The sequence below is a fragment of the Branchiostoma belcheri genome, unplaced genomic scaffold (genome assembly GCF_001625305.1).
Source record: "Branchiostoma belcheri isolate BF01 breed outbred unplaced genomic scaffold, Haploidv18h27 scaffold80, whole genome shotgun sequence".
Classification (NCBI taxonomy): Eukaryota; Metazoa; Chordata; class Leptocardii; order Amphioxiformes; family Branchiostomatidae; genus Branchiostoma; species Branchiostoma belcheri.
In genome coordinates, this window is record NW_017804465.1 from 218,998 (window position 1) to 245,441 (window position 26,444).

General features: G+C 41.1%; 1 protein-coding gene across 2 annotated transcripts in view; it reads right to left on the reverse strand.

Moving 5' to 3' along the window:
- LOC109486485 (protocadherin-17-like) overlaps positions 1-26,444 on the reverse strand; it is a 44,169-nt gene that overhangs the window by 9,323 nt on the left and 8,402 nt on the right. For both annotated transcript variants that reach the window (XM_019790313.1, XM_019790314.1), the window contains exon 2: positions 8,601-8,799. In XM_019790313.1, the coding sequence (XP_019645872.1) occupies positions 8,601-8,799 (199 nt within the window). The remainder of the gene's footprint in view (positions 1-8,600; positions 8,800-26,444) is intronic.

A 26,444-nucleotide genomic window follows, 5' to 3' on the forward strand; every position in this document is an offset into this window, starting at 1 on the left:
GGGGACGGGTAAGAAATAAGAGTGGAAAATTCTCTGGGTGTGGTCAGGGAAGAGACCTCTTGGGCGATCGGCCTCGCAAATTACTCCTTGAAAGATCAATTATGCCGAGCATGTTCTCCTCAATACATCCCTGATGGAGACTAGGTTAACCTCTTAATATGCTAACAGTCTGATCACCTGATGATTCAGAGGGGGGCCCATTTTCTGTTTGACTGAAGGATGTGCAGATGACTTGCAAGATTTATTTCATTTAGAATTTCTTTATTCACATTCATTTCTTAAGGGTTAGGGGAAAAGCAGGTCATACTTATAATAATATAACAAGCCCTCTTCTCAAAAACTTGAATAAAATCAGAATTATGACTTGCAAGGTATCCGGATGCCACGTTGTTCACTTCTTGATCAGAAGATCGCTACACCCAATCTATAAATAAATGAAAGCCCGGAAATGTTTTTCCTCCAATGTTGATGAGTTGTTATTGTCATTTCTTGGCAGCACTAAAATAGATGTAGGTGTAGATCTATGGTACTCAAACACGAGACGTCATACGAATACCGACTCCCACACCTGTGAATGGTGTTCTGTTGTCTATTCTCTGGTTTTGAATGAGCTAATTTGCTACAGCAAATGAGGACTTGTCAACGTCCCTCTTCAATCTCACAACCTATTAACAGATCCAGGAATGATGCATTCTTGATTCAGAGAGTAACCATGCAGCACAGAAAACATTCTGCCTATGCCTGGCAATAACTCTTCAAAGCATTGCAGTCGGATAAAGCTATCGTGATTGGAAATCTCTAAGTGACACCCCATCAGACAAGTTTAGGAGAGGGTAGAAATATTCTGAGAATATCATATAGTTGGTAAATGGAGAGAAATCAATCAACAGGCTTCAATTATTTAAAAAAAAGCTTCAGAGAGCTACAAGCACTGAGAATGTACCACATGAAAAGTGCAATTCCTAAATTAGAGTGGATCATATTGATTCACTCAATGGATATACAATGTACGGTAATCAAAATAAAAGATCCTTTTGACTGCCCTTAATCCAACCCATTTCAAAAGCCATAAGAATATCTTTTGACTTCAAATTTTATTTGTAAGTTTTCTCTTTTATGTACTAAATGGGGCAGACTTTCCCCCTAGGCTCTGATCATTGATTGTTTTAGGCTGAATATTCAATATGGCCGATCAGTTTGATCAAGAGTCAGCTTCTTTTGAAGTTGATCCGACTTATTCCGGCTGAAGTTCCTGCCTAAGCCTTCAGAAAATTGTGTGCATCCAACTGAAAAAGTAGGTTTTATGTTGAAACAAATGAAGCGGCTGTTTGTTTCTTTTTTAATCCCCCTCCATGGCAGCAGCCGTGCTGGCCACCCAGGCAAAATATTTCGCCAAGAAAAAAGCTGAATATGCCTGATAAAGGTTTTCATCTCAAAGTCACAGAACGAATCCTGCATAATTCATTCATACTGCACAGATGAATGACCGTGTGTGATAGGGCAGACCCACCAAGTTGTCATTTTGCCAAGTCAATCTCCAAATCATCTGCTGGGTTTCTACAATGAGGTTACTCTGGCTTTATACTGAATCTAAAGAGAACTTGCTGTAGTCATTGAAATGAGCACTCGTAGCAAAATGCCCCATTGAAAAATAAGCCACAATTTGTTTACTGGTTTATTTGCTTTATTTACCCAGGGTGGCCCACCTCAATGTCATATATACTAATATAGCATTGCTTTACAGTGGGGCCCTGCACAACATACATTTATTGTGTGGCATACATTGAAAACATACACAACAAAGAAACATATTACTATTACAAAACTTCACGGGCTTGGCCATTATCATATTCATAGATGGTCATGTCTTTTTTTTTTTGCATTATCTCACCGTGCATAACTGAGCTTTCCAAATGATGTCATCCGTTAAATCAAGTTTGCATGACCCGATTTGTTGAAGTGCTCCCTCAGCAGCCAGTGGAAACTATTCCGTAGGTCTCCCCAGGACTGCTGACCTGTGTAGGGTTCACTCTCGGCTTGCTATCAATGGGGTTGTGGCACCAAAGGTCCCCAATTGGTCATCCGATTCTCATACCCACCCACTGGGTCAATACTCAATTTATATCAAAATGCCAGGTCGATTCACCTGTCTGTAGCACCACAAGGGCTATCGGGCCTTGCCTCAACTTTTCACAAGATTAAAAATATCTCGGGAAGGCTGCCAACTCAAGATAAGAGATCACCACAAATATGGACGAACTAGAGGAAAGGAAAAGAGTAGTTTAACCCTCACATTGCTACATGTATGCACCCACGTATACAAACAAAGTGTTAATTTGTACCCAATTTACAGTAATTCATATGTCGAAACTTGCTCATTTTGATTTTATAGACACCGGTCACCTTTGAACATGAAAAGGTTGAAAATGGCTTTATCCAGTCCAGTATGTATACCATTGAGAATGCCTCTTCCCTCCCATTGCCTTCTTTTGAATTGCCTTCTTTTGAGATGCCTCCCCACCTCCTATTGTTAGGCTTTGATTATACCACGAAATTGAGTCTGAATCAGAATGCATACTGTATAATGTGGAAGTCAACAATGCTTCTAGTACCAATTATTATATACAGAGACCATTTTGTGTAAATGGGCAGACCTGTGATGCATTCAGCTGCAATTATCAGGTATTACTTAATCCAAACTGTTTTAGATTTCACTCGAGGAGCTATCATAGAACGGAAATCAACAATCATCATTGCTGTGGGACCATTAGCGCAACTGATATTCAGGCCATTTCTGGTACGATTGCGGCTCTGTCTTATCTTTCGGGCCCTCGGTGTTGAATGCGAAATCAACACTGGGAAATATCTGCGCACCATGCAGGCGCAAAATCAAATAGCGATTTGCCTAGAAAACCACGAGTGTGGCTATCAGGTCAATACGCCATTAATGTCTTAGTGCTTGAGATTTTTCACTGTCAAGACACAGGTGCTGCCCGGTTGCAGCTTTTAGCTTCAAATCAAAATTTCATATATTCGGATCCATCGACTGGAGCTCAGCTGTGTGCTGCAGTGTTTGTTGTGGCACTCGAAGAACGACAAAGCACCCAGCTGGCATCACAAGGCCACTGCCGTATTAAATGGTGGGATTTTCGACTCTGCCACGGGTCAAAGACTTCTGCGCATTTTCCTAGCATCATTTTCAATTTAGATACCGAGGCCCATTCCCTCCCATACCTCTGTGCTTCCCACAGAATACTAATATCCTGAGCAGTCTTGCCAACTATCTCCTTCATGCACACTGTGGTATGAGTACCATACCTTTAAGGGCACATCATTTTATACAAATATCAAAATTGTAGCAAGAGGACATCCTGAAAATTAGGACTGGGAGGAAAACTTTTTCTGACTGTAATATCTGTTCTCCCTGAAAGATGCGGTAGAGCATCAATGAACAGACTGCCTCTCAGACTAGTGATGATATTCAAATCTGGCATATGATTGTTTTCAACTCTGAGAACCGAGAAATTTGATTGGTGTGGCCTAATCAGCCTATTGTGCGTCTCTTAGATCATGAAAGAAAATGTAATTGTACATTGTATAGTGTTGAGATTATGATGGATCTGCATTTGTGTTAAGAAGCAGGGAATTGATTTAATAGCGGCCGAACTTTTATCTGAGATCCAATAGCGTGGACCGCCATATGGTCCGTCTTTTAGTTTCCGGTAATAGACCTTGCTTTCATTCTTATTGTCATCTTTGGATCAATGTCTGGCCATCAACTCAGGCTGCCTTATTTCTCTTTGGAGCGATTAAGTATATTTCATTTCGTGAGTTTGAAATGCGGGGTCAACGGTACTCGAACACACGCTGGCAGAATCTTTCCCGGAACAGTCATTCTATGCCTTAAGGTTTCTTTAAGTAGGGCACACAGGTGATTGATAAATTTTGCTGCCATCAGAGAGCCTTTTATGTCCAGCTTGGGACGATTTGTAGATGTGAAATGAAAAGGATGGTGCAAGGCAAAAGAGAGCGTCGTTTTCCAGAAAACGGAATGAATTCTGGGAGATTACATTGGGATGATGGGTGGTTATGGCTGAAATCGTTTGTATGAATTCATGTAATTTTTGGCATAGGACTGATGTATTGCATGCCCCTAATGTACCTTATATTGTATCCAAAAAATCTTTTATTCAATCTATGGGTTGAACCAGGTATATATCTAAAGGCTATTATCAAGGGCTAGCCAGTGAGTTTGGGACTAATAGGTTTGGGCCACTGCAGACCAGTACCTACATGTACATATTGTACAAATCATGTACGTACCCTTGTGCTTATTGATAATTTTGGTGCCCTGGGTCTTAAATGATCTACAGGAGGTATGGATCTGCTTTTTAAACAAGCAAGTCAGACCAGCGTACAAGTGACCACTTCTGCATAAGGACCACTGGCCACAGTGCCTAGATTATTATTCCCCATTGACCCACAAGCATTACAAATCCTGTCTATTGTGGTCACCTGTGTACATTGAACATTTCCTTCAGTGGTCCCCTTAAACATGTTAGTTAGACTGTACCTAAAGTGAAATTGGGGGATCTAAGGACATCGACCGAGATTCGAACCCTCTGCCTTTAGTTACAGAAGTGGGATAATTGCTAACTGTTGAGTCATGCCAAGCTTCTTGTCTTAATCTTACGAAGATGAACCTAGTGCCCGCTGACCAGTTTTAACCCAATTCTGTATAATGAGGACATAAACCAGAGCTAAGATAATGAGATTAGCAAATTCCGGGATTAGGGCCATGGGGTTGGTCAATCTTGGGGCACACAATTAGCCTGGGTGCCATCCTGTTTAGCTTGTGTCTGCCCTAGCAGACATAGCTGGTGAAAGCAACTATTGGAGCAGACACTGTGGCTAACCTAGATGGCACCCAGCTAACTGCTAACCACTGGGCAAGAAAGAGGACCTGAATCTTCAGGTTTAGTGCAAGTAGTATTGGAGCCAAGTTGTGCCTGCCAGGTATTTTTTTGCAATTACACTGACTCATGTAATACATTTCATTAACTTCTACCACCTGTAAAAAGCCAAACAAAGAATTGACAAGGTTTCTAAACTTAATCAGTCCTGACTTCTTGTTCCTGACATCTTTTACTGGCAGCAATGGTTTGAGCTTTCCAACCATTAGCCAGAAGAAACGAATATTAGGTGAAGTTGTAAAGAAGATGCCATTGAGTGGTGCAGATCTAGATAAGCTCTGTCTAATGCAGGTAATTTTGAATAACGTTAATATGCAATGATACAAGTGTATTTTTGAGCCCAGTTGACAGACAGTAGCCGATGTGAAGAGTTGGTGATTCTGGTCAGCATCTCTTTCGTGCCTCTTGCAAAAGCATTGTCATCAAATGCTGACTTGCAATTCAAGACAGCGCATCACTACATGAACACGCTCCATAAGCTATTCATATACAATAGTGTGTTCATATCTTGGATGACAAATTGCAACTGTCACGTAAAGTCCTCCATGGACCAGTTTCGGGGGCAATGCCTTGATAGCATTTTACATTTGTACATATTGCGTATTGGCAAGACAAACTGGTCAAGTTTTCAACTTTTTTGGGAACCTTGGATTAATAACCTTCTATAACCGTTTAGTACCAAATTTGTATAAAATATGATAAATATTGTTTATGGGGTAAGGCAGTAGGGAGAAGGTTAAGTACATGTATTATTCTAATTGTAGAGGTTTTGGAGTGATGGGCAAGTGACGAAATCTCATCACTAAATGCATACATTCAGCTGCTTGGACATTTATCACTATCATTCGGGCCCTTCTCTAAATTAGCCTCATTTCTACGCTGTATATTCTTCAAACTCTGATGCCATTATTAAAAGAGCTTAAAGAAGACAAAGAATCGGCCATTTCCATTCACAGCCATTAGCCCTGTGATGTGCCCTGCCAGGGAAATGAAGAGGGAACCCGCCAATTTGGGGTTAGTTTAGATCGCAATGAAGATAGAGAGAGAAATGTCTCCAGGCCGAATGTTCCGCGTGAGAAAGATTACCCACCTCAAGGTTAGACAATTTGGAAGCCGCCAACTTTACATTCTCCGGAGCAGAAGGAATTAGACGACGAATGTTGAGTTATCAATGAAGACAGAAGAGGCAATGGCGAGCCATTTCAGCTCCACCAAACTACGAGAGTAGCATATCATAACCAACTGATTTAACTATGGGGCACTGCTTGGAACCAGATGAAGCTCAAAAAGTGTATAAGCTCCATCTGTTCTTATACTAACAGCAGTCTTATAAGAAGCAAGAAGTTGAACCTGTTCATACTAGTATACATTAGTGCTCTTGTAGATAAGTAAGATACAGTACCTTGAGCTGCTTTATCACCTTAGTGACCTGTACTTAGCTTGTAAGAGTATATACCTACATTGTACAATAAAGGACTTTCATTCATTCATACCGTCATACCAATGAGGTGATGAGGCTATTACGGCAGCCCCTAGATATAACTTTTCTTTTGCATTCACAGGCCGATGATATTGGTACCGTGAAGGATAGCAATTCCTCTTTCGAGTACAAGCACATTCACAAGCACTCTTCTCCATCAGTCTTCATTGTCATGGCCAATCTATGGAGCAGGAAATGGGAAAACATTCCACGTTTCGCAGCCATTGCCAAAAGATGTATTCATGGCAGGATTACTTGGAAGTGGGGGCGTGTTTCGTGCGGGGTCCCCGCTTTTTCGCGAACGGTGGCGGCGATCCCTTGACTTCTCCTGTGTGTGCCTCTCAACCTCGGGTGCCCATTTTGCTCGCAGATTAAATTGTAAGGTAGCGTACTGCATCTCTTTCTTTCCAACCAATGACTAGGAGAGATGCAAAATGCATCAGACACCGATTGAGGGAAGGTCAGGCCACGTCTAATGTTGTAAAGGACTGCAATCATTCTCGGGAAGCTAATGAAACACTGTCGATTCTCCAACCACTTCACGGCTACCGATCACACGTCAAATAGGGCTATTTACTCATTCTAGCAGCAGCATCCTGCCGGCTGAATTAGCCCATTCAGATTAGCTACGGTTTGTTCTTGGCAGGGAAAATTGTTCAACCTTTGCTTGCTGCCCCTCTTTCCTGACAGGTTAAACCAGGGTGGTGCAACTTTTGGGCGATAAAAAAAAGATATGACAGGTACTCAATCAGGAGTTTCATGATTGATGTCGCTTGAGATACTACTGACAAAGATCAATAAAATGAAAGCCTAATAATTATGTGTGGCCACTTTCCTGATATCTGGCTCTCTTTGTTCACCCTAGGTTTGAATTCATCACGATCGTCTGAATCCCGTGCTGTCCATCATGAGACTGAAATCACACCTGGATGCTTTCCAGTTCCAACACAGTGAAAGGGAAAACAGGGGCAATTCAAGTGACAATGGTTGAGATGAGTTTTCTTGCAGACTGTACTAGTGACGTTCAAATGGTTACATTATTAGTAACCTCCATTAACATGGTACGTATAGCAAATCCCATATTGGGGTTTCTATCTGCACTTTGGTAAATTTCAAAGCTCAAGCATTGTAGAGATGTACTGACCCCAGAGTAACCACCATTGGATATCCAATCAAAGCTCCAAGAATATATGCAAAATTAATATGGATACCAATATGGCAGACAGTATTTACTGCTGCAATGGTACTGGCAACATTACCTTGAAGTATGGAAACCCTTTTGATTGATACAAAGTCTGGCATTACGAGTCTCTTTCAAATTTGCAGAGACGACGGAAGAGTCTTGGAATACGTTCGGAAACCCTAACAAAGATTGAAGGTCACGTGACTGGATATGCTCTGCAGGGATAATTTCACACCCCATATATTCATCGTTCAGTCGCTGGGCGTGACAAGTTTTCTTACACTGTCACAAGACGCAGTCTAACGTACACGTCACACACACGGCACCACCTGATTTGCAGGTCTTGGTAACTTCAAATGACTCCGGGCTCCATAAATACTTTATGCCGTGTGATTCGAACTGGAGATGAGGCAATAAAGAGAGAATTTCCAGATGGCTTTGGCTCGCTTCATGGCTGACCCCATTTTATGGGGGAGGTATCTTGAGCTTTGGATCTGTATTCAAGGCCAAATGTTGACTACTGTGGCAATGTTGCCTGGAGGGGGGGGAGGGAGAAGGGTAATAGAGGCTTGTTCTTCTGTCTATGATCTTGATCTATGGGGGAAAGTGATTGTTTGGGAAGTGATTCACACCTGACTACTGATAGGGAATGCTTTGGGGACAGATAGAGATGCTGACACAAAGTTATGAGGTAAATGGTTTAAGGCTTTGTGGCTACTGTGAATTAACATAGTTTGAATGTCAAGGCCCGGGACCCTTCCACTAAATAGAGATCGCTGAGCAACTACTGAGCAATGAAAAATTAGATATGTGTGACCCTTCATTTCATACTTGGAACATGATGCACAATGCAAGAGTATGACTTAAAACACACAAAACATGAAAAAAAATGTTGTTTGAAATTCATTGATCTACCAAATCTACCTTTAGTTAATTGTGTCCAAATAAGGAAAGCCGTACTGACCGGTCTCGCTTGCGGTTTCTCCCTTCATGGAGCTCCCGTCGCAGCTTTGGGGTCGAAGGTCAACTGGTGAACCGCAGGCGCTGTTTGCACGAACCTCCCTGTCGCTATCGCCACGCCCGCTGTCATGGTTACTGAGTACCGTGTTCAGGCTGTCGTCTGATGTGTTTTGACCTTTTAGTCTCGTCAAGAGTCGGGAGACCTGAAGTAAAAACATTAAAGAATTCAATTATCCATTGATTATACACTACCATAAACATCAACTTAACTGCACAAAGATCACAAATGTCAGAAAAAGAGTTGAACACTAAGTCTGCAGAATAACAAGCAATGTCAGATGTTCAACTTTTGCAGTATGGCTGCTCAGAGCAATCGAGATGTTACCATAAATTATGCCACCATCCTGTTATCCAAACTTTCTGTTGACTTTAAGATGGTTACCACTTATAAGCCTTCAAAGCACCCTGTGTGGCATAGAAAAAATGAATACCTCTTGCCCCTTCCACCCCATAAAGGCACCAACCCGTCACTAAACACCCTTGGCATTTTCAGCTTTGAAAAGCGAGCAAATGTGTCTGTGAGTGGGGAGATCGTGTAACCGACAAATGGACAAGCGCCGAGAAACGTAAGAGGTTTGACATTTGGGATGATTGCTTCCTCCTCTCACTTTCAAATGTTTCTGCAGATTAAGGAAGGTTGCTGTATTTCACAATAAAGGTAGAATTGCACACCTTGGTCCTTTTAGTTGCCCTTTTAAAGATCACATGGAAAGAATCATGTGTTGGTTTCTCAGGTTTTTGCAGCCATGCTACTGCGGAAGATGGTAGCTGGGCTGCTGTTAAAACAGTTCGTTTTTCTCAGTTGTTTGTCATCAAAACAAAGACCAGGAGTTTATACAGTCTTAAGAGAGATGCCTCATAGTGACCATCTGTCTTTTCAAAACAAGTACAGCCTCTCAATGACTAACAGGTGGTTTCAAGTCGGTCAGGAAGATGGTAAAAATCTTACTTAGTTGGAAAAATTCTCTAGCAAATTAGAAATACAAAAGATATATCTTGTCTTGAAAGTTCTTCTGTGTTGGTATAAATCGTTATGATGCAAGTTTCCAACACAATTTCCAACACCAAATTTTTCACTGTACATGTACAACTTCCTTGACAAAGACTGAAGCCATACAGTTGAAGATCTGTCAGTGAGTACATCCAACTCCTTGTATTGGAAATTACAGTTTAAACTTGCTTCATCAAACAAACATTTGCAGTAGCATGATTTTGTGGGAAGGGGTCACGAAAATGAAATCGCCTTGAACTTTCCAAGATATTACAATATCATGAAAAGAAGTCTTTTTATTTCCTTAAGGTTATTTGCCAGATGGATGAAGAGATTGACAGGTTGGGAAGTGTTCTGGCCCATGACATGTTATCTCTCAATCCTTAATTTTTCACCAGGGCTGGCTCAGCTTGGTCGTTAGCCATCCTGATGTAATTTGTGGGCTGTGCTAAACCCCCAGACAGACCCCGGGGACTAGGTGATATCAATCAGCTAAGCAAACAACAGACCTTTTTCCTATAGTTGGGTTTTCCCCATCATATTGAAAGAAAGCAGATACTATATCCTCCAGATTACAATAATTTGATTAGCCCCCTTGTTTTTACTTTCCTTTCATAAGGCCACACCAATTTAATTTGTTGGTTCTCGGATTTGCCTCTTCGTTTTTTTCTGATTTGCAAAAAAAAAATTGATTCTGGTCCTGAATCAACTGAAAAATGCTCATGTTTTGCCCCCCAACAGTTGAGGAAAGTCCTTTTCTTCCTAGTTGTTACAGTTTTCTCATCTATCATTGCAGTGGTTTGATTAAAAGTTCAAAAATTCAAAGTTTAAATTTAACCCAGCCTTTTGTGTTGACTTCATGGCTCATTTTGTAGCATTTAAGCCTATAATAGGATGCCTAGACCTGTTTTTATTTTTATTTTTTTTCGCCCTGTCGCTTCATATTTTGTCTGAAAAAATCCGAGAACCAACAAATTAAATTGGTGTGGCCTAAGGAAAGGATTGTGACTAAATGAAAGCAAGCTAAGGCTCTTAAAAGATTAAGGCCTAACATCTTTATCTGTTTTTCTATTCAAAGCACTGAATATTGCAAAGACCAAATGCAATTGCAAATATGTCTTTTCTTGTATAGTGTACTTTTCTCTCACATTATAAAAAAGGCACTGCAGACAAATCCTCTGAAATCTTATCCAAGCTGTTATCCCTGACTTTCAGGAAAGAAGGGGGGAAAGTGCAAGCTCTCAAAAACTTTAAGATGAGATGAAGAGAAAGCAATACATCTTCAATCAGCCCAATCTTTTTTTTTTCCTTTTTCAATCCAAACCACTTCATCAAGCACTTCAACTTCAAGACTGATAAGTGTCCTTTTACTGAGTGGTAAAGTTAAAGTTATATAAGAGTCTGAGGTTTAATACAGGAGTCAGTAGGAGTAGCCAAACTGGTGCCAGTGACGCACACGACAAATGAAGAAAAGGGTGCTGGTGTCACCAACATGAAAGCAGATCTGACAGTGCACTGCCATTAGGAGAGAGAAGAGAAATGTCCAGACTGTGCTTGATGTACGAAATGAAAAATATTCTAGTAAGCATCTTTAATCCTGAAGCCTATAAAAGAAAAAGAAACAGCCACAAACTACCATTTCAAGTTTCAGTGGATGCAGTAGAGGTAATTCACAATCAGGACCAGGTTCATAGCTTGATGTGCTCAATTCTACTGCGTCAACACAGTACCGGTAATATGTAGGTTTTGTCCCTTGCCTTCTGCTTTTATGCTATTTGCTTGCTATTTATATATCTTCACTATGAAATGACCGACACCAAAGGAAATGAATTGGTATGGCCAGAGCAATTAACACATAAAATAATTAGAACCCGAGATTTGAACCCTTGACCTTCTGGTCAAGAATCAGGGTCATTCAATCTGCTGACAAGCGACAAAAGCTACACCCTGACTGCAGACCTTGACACTGAGCGGACGCCCTCCCACCTTCTCTTTGCCTTCCCACCTTCTCCCCACCCACTTTACAACCTCATCAATCATGCTACTGTCGAAGGAGGTAGACCTTTATGTCAAAAATCAATACCTGTTATTTAAGACCCGGTGTGCCTCTACTTTTATGAGCGAGTTCCTTTGCCCAAAGAAGGCACTCCAGGATTAATTACTACAACTTTAACCTTTCACGATGTCCCACCGGGCCACCAGAGCTGTAAAATTGTAGTTCACTCCTGTTGGTTTCCTCGGCAAAACATGATTTATTTTCCATTGACTTTCTTGGCAAGAAATAGCAAAAACCTTGGTTTGCAACAGGCAGTGTGCAATATTTTTATTAACAATTTTTGGTGTTATGCATCAGTGCTACATTTTTTTGTGTATTAGCAATTGCCATTTGGATGCTTTGTGAGCCACAATCTGATCGTTGCTATCTTTTTGCAATAAGTGCTTATTCTTTTAATCATCTATCATTTTGTAAACATATTGGTATTGCTGTTTGCCTCTGGTAATCAGTTTGATGGATGATGTGGCAGTCTGTTTTCCAATCAAATCAATCCTTATACTCGGGTCATTCTAAACTTTCCAAGTGTTTTTTTTGCAAAACAAACAATCAGAAAGTAACTGTAACAGATTGTACCTGGAATATGTTTGTGGTATTTTGTAATCGTGGCAGATTGTGGGGTTGAAACAACATCATGCCAAGGGTTCTATCTTGTTGCTGAGTCTAGACTTATTCGACCGGAAAAATCATTGAAAAATGGTAGACCGACATCAATAGATGGAAATTTGATTGTATCAACTAAATTGTCCCAGAGCGAATCCATGATGGTTTTCCCAAACCCCGTTAGTATCTATACTCAAATCACATCCCTAATTATTCATCAATCAGTGCGCTTGGCAGCCTCTGGGGCCTTGGCTGACACTTCTTCATATTTCCTATACACTTAAAAGGAAATCAAATTTTAGCATTTGCAGAAATTATCGATAAGTCACGATTTTCCATTATCATCAATATTTTGTATCACTGCTGTGATTTGTTATGTGAGGGAGGTGTAATGCATGGGAAAGTAACGTTATCATATAATTCAAAGCAATATTACAAAACCTATTCATACAATGGGAAACTAGGTAACTTGTCAATCAATTGACCCAAATCAAGCAGTGTGCCAAAACCATCCATCTAGCATTGCAAAGATAGATAGTGTACAAGAAGAAAACATGCTTATCCCACACAAGGATACAGCATCAATTCCTTCCAACAATATTACAGCGTCTAACGATGTACCGTGGGTAATTGATCGATTGATTGACAGATAAATCAAAGCATACGCCGAAGCTACCCCGGGACCACCTCGCGATGGTAAAGACGAATCATGCTGCAAATTGGATCCTGTTTCCCCTACCCCTCTGGGACGCGCCCGATCATTTGGGGAGGGCGGGTGGAAACACGGGATCAGACAGACCCAACTTCGAGGGATCAAACCCTCTCATATCTGTCACGCTGGATCTTGCCAATGGTTTTGTATGTTATTGTTCAACTCAAGACCATTTAAGCATATTAAGATAACTAAACTGTAACACTCATATTGCTACCACCAGCTAAATGATTAGAATTATTGAACATTTACCTTCAGCTCCAAGGGATCAAAGCCTCTTTTCGTATTTGTCACACTGGATCAAGTGTTGCAAGTGAGTTGCAATTGCCGACCCTCCAAAATTTACCGTAAAGCGTTGCAAGGATACCCCCATGCAGACCCTCATTTAAGTCTTTTAGGGATGGTATGCATATTTGTAAATCATTGATTGTAACACTTACTCACTTTGGGCATCTTATTTGGTCAACTTAGTGGTTAGAATCATCAAACAGCTACCGACAACTCAGTAGGAGCTAATCCTCCCCTATCAGTCACGGGAGATCAAACTGTCAAAGTTCATTTGCATATCGTTGTTCCACCCGAGACCACTTAACTCTTTTACCATAAAATACGTTATGTAAGCCATCGATTATGACACTTTTGCACCATATGGCAGTTCAACGTGAACTAGTTTTACCATCAGCGGAACGATTAGAATTACTGATGGTCCTTATTTGCATGTTCTTGCCCATATGGGCTAGATACAGTACATGTAGTTAATATGTTATTACATAAAGACTAATGGTAAAATATCATTGACTGTAATGTTGATAGTGAACAAGGGGAGGAATAAAATAGTTTAGCATATAAGGTAAATTTGTCAACGTTATTACTAAATCTATTGTATACCACTAGATTTATCATTTGCAGAACACTTAAACATATAAAGCTATGCTGCCACTAAATTTACTGCAACAATACATGTTATCAAACCTCATATCAGGAAATATAAGTATAAATTGTTCAGACAGTAGCTGTATGTTCTCTATTGCTTTACTTTCCTTTTATGACACTGTACATACATTATTAGCCTTCAGGCATGCATGATTTTACAAAATTATCGTATGACTGTGTCTTACTGTTTTCCTAAATGTAGCTAAAGCAAGGGATTTAATATCATATTTGATTGAAATGAGAGATAAGTGAGGGACTTCAAGTTTGTTTAAATAATCCAGATTGAAAAACATGAAACGAGGCGAGTCTTATTGGTTCTGCCAGCGAGGCCGACGCTAAAAATGATTACCTCCCAGGCGGTGAAGAATTTGCCGAGATAAATTGAAAGATAAGTTTCCGCGTTCCCTGCCCCGTTGGACTGCTGGAGTGTGAAAAATGAAATTATAGTGAAGTTGGAAATGTGGAATGTTTCTTCGATGAATTTGAGAGATACGGTGGGCGATGTCTGATTTGCTGAGTCGGCGAAAATTTGGATCAGCTTGGAAAACCCCTTATTAAAACTGCCAGTCAACCATTCCTCGCTTAATGGCAGCCAATTTCTCATCATCAGGTGGGGAAGTGAGTTTCAGGGCTCGAAATACATGTGCCACCTGCTCGTGTAGGTGAAATTGGAGCTGTGCAGGTGTTTCAGACGTCTATGTGCACCTAACCTGCAATGGGCCAATATTAAACCAACCTAAGATAACATACGACCTATAGTGCTCTGTTTTCAATTTTTACTTTTGAATACAGCAGATTCAAAATGGCCTCAAAATGGCACCTTCATTGTTTTTAGTGGCGAACTAGAGGGCCATGAAAATGAGTGATTTAGGTATAATTTACCTGGCACAGGTTATCTCAAATGTTACCTGCCTCCTTGGCAGACTCTTCAAATCAGGCTTTTGGGGGACTCAAAATGTTTCTGGCATGCTGAGGCATGGCACAAGAAACTTCTATACGAATGTATAAAGTATGAATAGAAGTGATATGCCATCAGAAAAAAAACAAGCTCATATAGTCCGCTAAGGAGGCTAAAAAAAAGTATATTGAGCCCAGTTAGTTTGCTGGCCATGGGGAGGGATGATTGGTTCTCTACTCCCTGTAACAGCATAAAGGCTCCCGTATGATACACCACAAGCTGACGCCTCGCTGGAGAGGGGACTTAATGAAATTTTCAAGTCGGCACACAAACTTGCGCGCCTGCTGGTAGGAAATTGGTTTTTGGTTGTTTGATTTTGATTTGAGCGCTGGCCTTGCGGTGTACTCCACTTTAAGGGCTGATCGGCTGCCATGGGGCCACAGCAATGCGATTAGTTGTTTCTCAGACCTGTTTGTTTGGAAAAAATCCAGAAAAGATTCATTTCTAGCATATGATTATGAAGTGATAGTTTTTCAGATTTTGGTTCACTTTTTTAGGCTTGGGTTTACAGTACTGTTTGTAATTTTAAAAGACAAGTTTAGGATGTTTGCCGGCCATCTTATCTATTTATTCAAAGGCAAGTATACCGGGGGTGACTTTCAGGCAGTGTGGCTGATTTTCAATCTCTTGTTCAGGCTATCCCAATTTAGCCCTATGGCTCAATTTTTTAAGAAAAAGTCCCAGAAACGACATTTTAGATTAATGTGGCCTGAGGACCACCTGTGGCTGTTAATATCCGTTCACCTGCGCATGTTGTCTCAGCACAATGTTGGTTACAACTGGGAAGTGACCTAAATAAGAGATGGTCTCTGATCAACTAGTCCGTCTTCATTAGTACATAACGGCCTTCACATGGTCAGGAGAAGGGTAGCCTGGATTTCCAGAGACTTAACACAGGCCAGCCTCTCAGCTCCAGGGCTACACAGGGTAGCTCCTAGCCTCCAGGCCCTGTAGGCCATGGAAGCAGTCTGGCACCCAGGCTAGGAGAAGGGAAGTAATCCTTTCTTGTAAGGTGTACTTACTTAATTCTACCGGGTCACATATACCTGCCAACATGCATCTAAAGAGACCTCCAATCCAATGTGTCCCAGTATAAGGAACTGTAGTGGGGAGAGGCATGGAGGTGCTACGCTAGAGCCAGCTAGGCTATACCCCTAAGTCTGACAACACAGCCTATGTACTGACAATCATAAACCCTAACTGTATTGGAACTGGATTGTCGGGATATTGGGTTGTCCCTGCACTACAGATCTCAAACACACTGTACTTCAGGGTGGTGCTTCTTATATGTAACCTGGATACGTCTTAAGTATTAGTAAGAAACTAGAAGTCTCTACCAATTTTCCTTGATCATCATCATCATACAATATTGATATCAGGAGCTTCGAATACTTCTGCTAGCATGATAAAGGTTATGTATGTTTTATCAGTTTCAATTTTCCTGAAAATTGATGAGGGCTTTGGTAATTTCAAACTCATACATATTGACATGCACTCAGTGCTCAATCAATACCAATGGCCTTTCAAATACAGAAACTGGATCTTTATTTTTAGTACGACTTGAAAGTTTTTCCTTTTGATAAATCTGATGATAAAGATTTCTGTTATTGATTTTTTTCTATTTTGCTAACAGAATAAGTGGTACTGAGAAAGTCAAACCCAAAAAGTTTAGTCATATTGTTCTTCACTGTATTCTTTTCCTTGTTACCAGGTAAATTGGTGGACTCTCCAAGCAGAGGTTTAGGACTCTTAGGTTTGTTTTTGATGTACTTGTTATGAGGTGTTTTTATCAGGCTTTCTTTTTTGCACTGGTATCTTTTTTTAAGCCAGCCAAAGGGAAACAAATGGTCGCTGCCTAGCAAATGGATACTGCCTTGCCAATTTTATACTGTCTTTGCAGATACCAAAATGTCTGTTTCAAGATAAAGATTGGCCCAGGGACTCTAACATGAGAATTTGGACCTGGCCATTGAACACTGGGGTGTAGTGAACAATGGTGGAACCGAAAGTATACAAAAGTCTCAGATGTTTGCGGCAGGGATACTGTTACGTGTAATTGCAGGGGAAATGTTACAGACTTTGGGCTTCCTGGGGTTGGGGGCATGGGATGGTCCCCGGGGTAAACACATGGAAACTGTTGTCTGAACAAATTGGTTACAGTTTCAGACCTCTTTCATCTTGTCAACATCTCTGGAAAACATTTCCAGATCATCAAATATTTCCTAATGATGATTGCGACCAGGTGTACCTGACTAATGACAATAAATCTAACAAGCCAAACATTTCTGCAACAGAAGTGGAAGTAAAAGTAAAGGCTTTTTTAGTGAAAATTAAAGCTTAAATTTTGTGACAGAAAGTGAACCTAGAAAGTAAAAGTCATTTTAGAACCTAGAAAGTGAAGTCAGAAATTGAATGTGATTTTAGAACCCACAAAGCGAATGCACCCAAAAAAGTGAAAGTCATTTCTGTCAGTAAGTGGATGTGAACTCATTGTGCCCTTCATAAACAATGTTCAAGGGTTGTGACAACATTTTCTTTGTTCTTTTTCAAAGTGCCTCTGGGTGTGTGTATTGTGTAACTGGATTATTTTTTTCTACAAAGCCTTCTGTCTTTTCCATGGGTGTTTATACTGGAGTTTATAAAATCTAAATGTAAACTAAGAAGTGGTTTACTCTTTGCTCTTTGTTCTGTAGTCATTTGTGAAAGTGAGGTTGTTTATTCTGATGTCCCCTGAATGAAGCCTGGAACAATAGCTTGAACAAAAGCTAGGCTTCTGTACACACAATTTTATTTGCCCTTCATTTTCTCTAATCCCACTCAAGCACACCATAAAAAGCCTCATACTGACTTTCTACCATTAGTGAAAATAAAGTAGACAAAGCTGGGAACTAAGGTTCAAACAATAGAAGGGCTTTTCTACACTATTTTATTTGCCCTTTATTTTCCTCTAATCCCACTCACGCATGCTATGAACTGTTATTGTTAGTAAAAAAAGCTCAAATGAAGAAATGAATTCCCTACATCCTATTTTAGATTCTTCAAGCAGATTTTGTGGTGGCTGCAAGTTAGTATCAAATTGGCAGGGTAGTAACCATTTGCCATTCAAAGAATGAAAAAAGATACCAGTACTGTAAAAAGAAATGCCTAAAACATGTCAAAGACAAGTATATGATGCCTAAACCTCTGCATGTAGTTGCCTTCATTTTCTCCAAACCCTCTCCGGTAACACATAGAAAAGGAAACGCTTTTTTCCTATAACTGGCTCATTATCTCTACTACAAACAAACACGGACTAGTTAACCCATTGTGGGTGTGTATAGGCAGAGGCAGGGGGCATGAGGGACCACCAAGGTTCCCACCTCCAGATCTATTCATGAATTCCCCCCACCATCTGTCTACTTTGTCTTGCTATGGCTTCTCCCATCCGCTCCCATCTACATTACAATTGCAGATTGAATGGGCCCTGGACCCCAAAAGATGGCAATTACTCTATGGGTCAGAACACAAAGTGTCTAGCCTCTCGTATAAAATTAGGGGTTACCATTTGCTACCGAAGGAAAAATGGTCTCTGAGAGTCCATGGTTTGCTGGAAAAATTATATAGAATGGAAATGTCCAAGTACAAGAATAATATGCGTGAGTTAGCTAGCCCTAACCTCTATATATCAGGCTTCAGAAAAGGCTGGAAAAAGTTGAAATTAGCCACGAAATAGACAGATAACATGCCATGGGAGTTGGTACAGTTTGCCACTTCTGGGGGAACTATTTAGCCAATTTTTCATATTTCCAGTCACTTCTGAAACCAGGTAGAGGCTAAGCTGGCCCTGGAGTTTCTATTTTCCACCAAAGAGTCTGCTAGAGACTACTTTTCCATGATTGATATCATATGGTATCCTACTACTGGCACAAAGTAAAAGTCTAAAAATAGGCAAAGAAAAATGTAGTATTACAGGGTACATGGTTCCATATTGAAAAGCCTAGCAAGAAATGTTTTTGTTAATGAATTACTTTTCAATTTGAAAGGGGTTGATGTTTAATATTCATTTCCAATCCAGACAGCAGTGAATGAATTTACAAATTGTGTCTCATGGCATAATCCCTTTTGATTAAAAAGTTGTTTTGTTTTGACAACTTATGGGGCAAACCAATTGGGGGGCTGGTTAGAAAAACAATTTGGGGATGAAAAAACAATTTGGGGTTTGAATAGCTGTCTTGCTTTCACATGTAACAGAGAACAGACTAATTAGAGCTGGTTGGGAGGGAAGAACAGTTTGAGGTGAGAACTGGGAGGTACATCTGGGTTCACAAGTACTTGTCACTCAAACCCTCATGGCAGACTCAAGGGGAATACTAGTACATGTACTAGTAGTCTAATGGTACATTTTCATGGCTGGTTACTGTACACACTGTTTTGTAATTGTTGCCACATTTTATGATTAGCTATCATTTTTAAGGAACTATTTCTGCCGCCATCAGGCTTCGGCAAAAATAGGGTGATTAATTGGAGATCTAGTGTGCCCATAGTAAGGGTGCAGACCATTGTTAATACGAGTTGGAAAGTAGTAGCAATCTCCGAGAAGAAATTTTGGTGGCTACAAGACAGTATCAAATTTGCCAGAGTCAGACTAAAATTGGTTTGGATTGTGGAAAAAAAGATACCGGCCCAGAAAAGTAAGCCCAATAAAAAAGGCCTATAAAGAAGTAAAAATATAAGCCTAAACCTCTGCTTGGAGAGTAGGAAATCAACCTTTCTGACATTAAAACTGAATGGAAATCTGTGCCCACTTCCCATGGCAGTGCAAGGTGCTGCCCAGAATCCTGCTGGTCAGGTCATGTTTTCTCAGGCTGCTCAGGTCCCAGGACCACAAGCCCACCGCCACATATGTGTGACATGTGTGCCTCACTCCCATTCACACCTCAAATGGACCTTCCTTTCTCACACACCCATCATTTTCCATCATTTTCCCATTGACAAGTGTGTGTGACATGAGCCTCCTTTAAGGCTCTGAGCAGCTGGATTTCAACATTGCTGTTTTTTGGCCGATTATGTAGAAACTTTATGGTAACTGTTCAGCCATTTTAGGTAGCAGAGGAACAGAGGCAACTCTGAATCTACTGGTCCAGAATCAAGGTCTTCGTTCAACAACTGCACTACACATGAAAGTCAGACTCTGTTCTTTTCCCTACATCTATCAGTGTCCCTATAGTCAGGTCTCTTTGTGTTATCCTATCAAAAAGGTTATAAAGATCCCCCACAAAGGAAGAAACTAGAAAATAAAGGTCTTCAACAACTGCACCACACATAAAAGTCAGACTCTGTTCTTTTCCCTGCATATACAAGTGTCCCTATAGTCAGGTATCTTTGTCTTATCCTATCGAAAATGTTATAAAGATCCCCCACAAAGGAAGAAACTAAAAAGGTACTGTGTTTCTTTTTTCCGTAATTGCACCTCTGAGCATTGCTACTTTTGTGCCAGTTCAGTTGTGCCTGAGAAGTCAAGACTCAGTTCAGAGGAGACTAAACAGAATCAAATAGGCAGACCGATCAGCTCTCAGCTTTTCTGATGTACAGATACTCAGGAGTGCACAGAGATTGAAGCTTGCTTCTGATGTAGTGTGATTGATGTGAACCAAACAGGAAGATCACAATATGATTTTATTTGTTGTTGTTCTTTTTTTCTTTGCTTTTAGATCAGAGAGAATGCTTTGGCAGCTGCCAGACCAACATTGGAGCGAACACTGTTTTTTTTTTCAATCAAAGGAAAATAAAAGAGCTGTGGTCCAAATTCAGAAGAGGACAAAGAACCTCAATTTACTAGTTGTCTTGCAAGATGGAAACATCGACAAATATGATATCCTTACAGTTAATTGCTATTGAGAAACTGCTGATGTGAAAATGTACATCTATCATATCTACAACACTGTCCAACATTTGGAAATGTAATAGTTGTATTGGCTGTCAAACAATTCATATTGTCTAGTACCAGGTTTTCTCTTGCTTTTGCTGCTCTAAACCATCTACTGGTAATAACAGTTATCTGGGAAAATATGACTAAACCCTGATTGGCAGCAGGAGACTTCAGCAAGAAATCTATCTCCAGTGTCTTCCCGTGACAAAGCCCATTGGCTGGGTGTGAGCCATTTTGTACCGAGGCTGTTGAGTGCTGATGTGCGAGAGGAGGTATTCAACCCTGGTGTCAGGCAGATCGAGTAACATGGGGGGAAAGCCCTGCAGTAATGGAAGAAGAGCGGAGGATATCCCTCTCAAGCCCGCTCCCCCCTGCCAAAATGTCAGCAGAGGGGCTGCCTTTGATGTTGGCGATTTGGAGGGAATTTACGGGGAAGGAACGGCATGATCAAGTGTCAAAGTGATCGCCAAACCCTAAGATAGTGGCTTACAGGAGATGGTGATGGACTGGGGAGCTTCTCATCCTTCTTGTGAATGGGTATCATTAAAGGGAGAACAGAGAGGGGAGAGAGGAAATCATTAATCCAGTTAAAAGATGTTTTGGAAGGTTGCCAGAAAATGGGTTAGCCTGGGCGCCAGACTGTTTTCAGGGCCAGTGATATAGGCTAGCTCCTTGGCTCCAGGGCCAATATGTCCACAAGAGAATTTGACCACTTATATATATACCTCAGACAGTGAGTCTACTTTGAACCCCTTCTTTTACTTATAAAAACACTGTGACTGTATTATAACTACTTAACCACTTTATTATAGTACTTTAGTATAGGTTTTCTAATTAGCAAATGACTGATCATGATATTGATTAGGTGTGTTGGCCCCAACAAAGCACTTGACATGTTGTCAGCAAAGAGAAAAGTGGTATCCCATCCCCTCATTTGGTGTATAGTGTCTCTATAAGACAGGAATCACTATTTACTGTGGACACCTACCTCCGACCACCTGCCAGCTAGCACTGAAACACAAGTTTGTCTCTCATGTATACAAAACTGTGGAACACGTACTAGATAGCTGCTAATCCTACTGGGTAAGGTCCAATGCTTGCCTTTACCTCCCATCTAACAGTGAAATAGAGACTCGACTCAATTCCCACCCTCCCTTTACACACTACCTCAATTTGCAACATGCACCATTCGGTAAACCGTTCTCAATTACCAATTTCCCAACGCCTTCTCCCAAGACTGCTGCGAACCCATGAAAGCAAGAGTATCAGAGACCTGGGACTATGCCTGGCTATATTCCCTCCCTTTGTGCGATGTACAGAGCTCAAAATGAGATTATTAGAAACACAATAAAACCACACAGGGAATTCTGGCCAACTCAACGTTACCACCCAACGTGAGCGATCCGTAATTGAGTCAAAGACGTTAATTCGAAAGTAAGCCCAGACTTGATCTCCAGTAATGAAGACAGGCTATTCACCGCGGATTACTCGAATCGAGGTATCCGCTGGCTTTATGCAGTGTTTACAAACTTCTCAATTAAATCCAACTTTAAACTAAGAAGAGAACCTCCCACTCTTCAGGATGTGGCGTTGGTAATCGGGCCTGGGCTTAGTGGCTGACTGGGCTGGGGTTATGCCTGCATTGTTGGCTTGATGAACCGCGATGAGCTGGGTAACACAAGCCCGTGTTTACAGTGTGATTTGTACTGGAAACGTAAACACTTAAACAGCGCAAATACAGGGGCAGGGAAACGTTAGACATGTTTTCACCATGTTCAGTCTGCTGTGACCCCTTGGATCCATGTTAAGTGGTAGCCCACGCTACTTTCCAAGCAGAAGTTAGGCAAGTTTTTTATGTTTTTTAAGCATTATGGGTTTTCTATTTTATCCAATTTTCTTTTGGCCAGTATACCCCCAAAAGGGGCACAAAAACAGTAGAAAGCCCAAGAAAACAGCTAAAATGCATGAAAAGGTAAAAAAAAAAGCATATCCTCACCTTGGACAGTAAGCCATGCTATGTTCAGACATGCATAACATTACAGATGGACTTTCAAAAGGAAGGATGTCTTGGTTCACGCTTTGTGCCATTTTCTTGCTTTAATGTTCCAACTGTGTCGAACTTTCGTGTATACTGGATTATCTGTGTCATTAGATTAGTGGCCTCCTCAAATTACTGAGTTTGCCCAAGACTTGAGTTGCTTGTTTTCTTTGTCCTCTTATTTCAAAAGCAAAAGTGGGTAAAAAGCAAGTCGTACTCTCTTGGACAGATTGGTAGAAAATCTAGTAAAAATCATTATCAAGTTTCTGGTAACCAACTGAGATCTGTTTTAAAACAAAAGCTGAAAATTATAAAATCCCTGATACCACAATCAGTACCGTTTACTAAATGCTTGTGGTACTTTTGTCCTCTCTGTGTTGTAGCTTTAGGTTCCTTAATTTCAAAAGCACACAAAGCAGAGTAAAACCAACTCTTTCCGAATACTGTGCAATTTCGCATCTGTAAAATGAAATCAATACTGAGAACAACATGCATTGCAAGTTGGAAAGATCATGAAGTCTTGATGCCACAACTGGTCTTGTTGGTTATTTTTCTCTAACCCTTTTTGTCCCACCACATTTTCTTTAGTGAAGCTGACACGTCCAATAAGGCAGAAAGGCAGAAAGACAGGCCGTTCAGTTCTGACCGTCACAATCGCCAACAAAGGACCCTCATTTCACAATAGCTTCTCCCTGCCTTTATTCGTTTCTCTGGACAGAAGGGCGGATGAATGATTCTGTTTTCTGCCGTGGTGTAGCATGCATAGTCCAGCGGATAGCAACGCCGCTTCCAGGCCAGGTCAAGAGTTCGAGACCTTTAAGGTGTTAATACCAACTTGACTTGCACACTACTGGAATGGGTCCTCAGGACAAGATGTTGAGCCATGCTCTACTGTTCAATGAGGGCCTGCAAGCCCTTTTTCGTAAGGCGTAATCAGGCCGTTTTAGACTTCGTAATTCGTAGGCAGCCTCCGCAAAAATCAACGTAATTCGTAATTGGACATTAGCCGCAAATCGTAAAGTCATAATCAGCTCTGAGACTTTAACGTAATTCGTAATAGGCGGCGAAAATTTTGCGTAATTCGTAATCACTAGCCCCCCTTGCAGGCCCTCTTCAATTTACTTCTTGCAAGAAGTTCTTAGCTGCTGAACTTCTTAATGGCAAATTTTTCAGGTGTATTATCATATGCTGTGCACGGCATCTGTTTCACTTGTCACAACCAGTGGAAGATGTTTTCAGAAGGTCAGCTGCAAGACAGTATCATTGACAGGGCAGTCTCCAGTAATTGCCACCCAAAGTTTCCTGGCAAAAAAGATAACAGTACAAAAAAGAGATCCCAATAAAAATGTCTAAAACATGTAAAAAAATAAGCCAAAGCCTAACCCTCTGCTTGGAGAATATTGTGCTTCCCCTTCCCAAAAGATAACAGTAACCGAAGCCAACCATCCAGAAGATTTCCAATTTGCGTCCAAACTCTGAACTAGCCTGACAATAGAGTGAGTAATGCACGGAGTAAGCAACCCTCTTGTCCCTCCACAGCGGCCTGAAATTTGTCATGTGTTGTTTGAGCCACCGCCGGGTGTCCCTCTCCCCTGTAATTTGGCAGCCACAAGGTACGAAACACAATAACCCTCCTGCCCCCGCACCCCAAATGAGTTAACTCCACAGAAATTTTTTCAGGGAGCCTGTTTTTCCTTTGTCGGGCCAGAAAACCAACACGGCTTCCCGCGGCTCAGACATAATGGCTCGGCCCTAGCTGTGGCGCCACGAGGGGAAAGTGTTTTCTACAGCGCCACAGCGGGAGACGCTAGCGCCACAATGATGGGAAAGCTGGCGGGGTGTCACCGGCGCCCTAATGAGGCGATTTTACAAGCCGTATGAAGACGTAAACGTCCTAAAATCCCACCGTTTTAACCGACAAAATTACCAAGACGATGATAATTTCTGCACTCGAAAAGTTAAAGGACGTCTCGCAGGTGAAAAGTGGTTTCATAGTCCCATAATTTTTGAAATGCTGGCATCCGTATGTGATCCGATCTGACGCAATTACCGTTAGGATGCAAATTGAAAGAGGCAAGATAGCCCAAAACTGGCTGATTGGCTGAAAATTAGGGGTGCAGCCAAACAACAGAGCGCTATTGAACCTACTTTCTCTCATACATAAGGCCACACCAATTTAATTCCATGGTTCTCAGATTTTTAGCAACTATGTGTAAACAAAGCTTGAGGACCATTTTGATGCCTTGGTGCACTCAGTGTTTAAGTATTTCCTCCCTGCCCTTTGTTTTATGTCAACTTGCTACTAGTATTTTTGGTTGAAATATCAGAGAACCAAGGGATGGCCTCAGATTCAAGTTTTCCTTCTGGTCCCCTTTTCATTTCGACCTAAAATTTTTTGTCTGAAATGTCTGAGAACGAAGGAAATAGGTTGGTGTTAGACTATTCAATTTGCACAGGACAGGCCAAGTATCCGATACCTAAGAGCTTGCCTGCGACTTCAAAACTGCCTTTCGATTACAGTTTTTGGCTGTCTAACCTTACATTCCACATGCGTCTCCGGCTAGATATTTGCCTGTCTCAATTGCTGACTTTTTATCCGACCAAATTGATCAATTGCACCCCATCATCAGGATGACCTTGCCCAGTGAATGTACAAGTTCCCTCAGCCAAGGCCCAGTAGGTGTCCTGTGAAACTATCAATGATAGTTGCCATTCTGTCTATCTACTTACAGGCAAGTTCCCTCAGCCAAGGCCCAGTAGGCATCCTGTTAAACTGTTGATGATAGGTGCCATTCTGTCAACCTACTAACAGTATGCTTATGATCCACAGGGAGCTTGCTCCTCCAAATCATTTTTCTATTTCTGTTGCATTTCACCTGAATTATTCTATTGGTCTAGATGAGATGCATTCTTGGCTGCCCAATCCAAGCCAAATATTTCTACTAAAGGCTGTAGTAAGTGAGTTGAAACTGATAGTTTTGGTGCCAAATGGCTAACTTAGTATGCTGAAGGTTAATATCCCCTCTGAAGGACTGAAACCCCTACCAGCGGAATGTAAATCTGGTTGCAGAGCAAGGCTAGGCTGGGAATCAAACCTACGACCTCGTGGTCAAGAACCATTAGACCACAGCATGCCCCACAAGGTCTTCCTTAGAACATGATGAGTTTCTAAACAACAAGAAGTTGAAAGCAGGCAACACGAGAACAGGAGACATGCTTAGAGCGTTGTAAGTATGCGTGGGTGTTTCTAAACTGCACCATTCAAAATGTCTGTAGCGTAGCAGACGATGACTGTACAAATTATATACTCTAAAAAAAGAGTAGGGGGTCTTTCATAATTTGAGTAGTTTAAACTTCAATTAATTACTGTCTAGCCTTCGGGTTGACATCTTGAAATGGTGAAAGTCACCTGTTATGTCAATCCTTACAACAATGTGGTGACTCTCAATAAATAGATAAATATAGAAGAACTTTGGCTGCCTGGTTTAGACAAGATGGGAGCCTAAACAACGCCCCTCTCCCCAGGGCCAAGCAATTGGCAGACTGAGATCCATCAGAATGAACCTATGAGCGTAGGCATCTCACATCCACT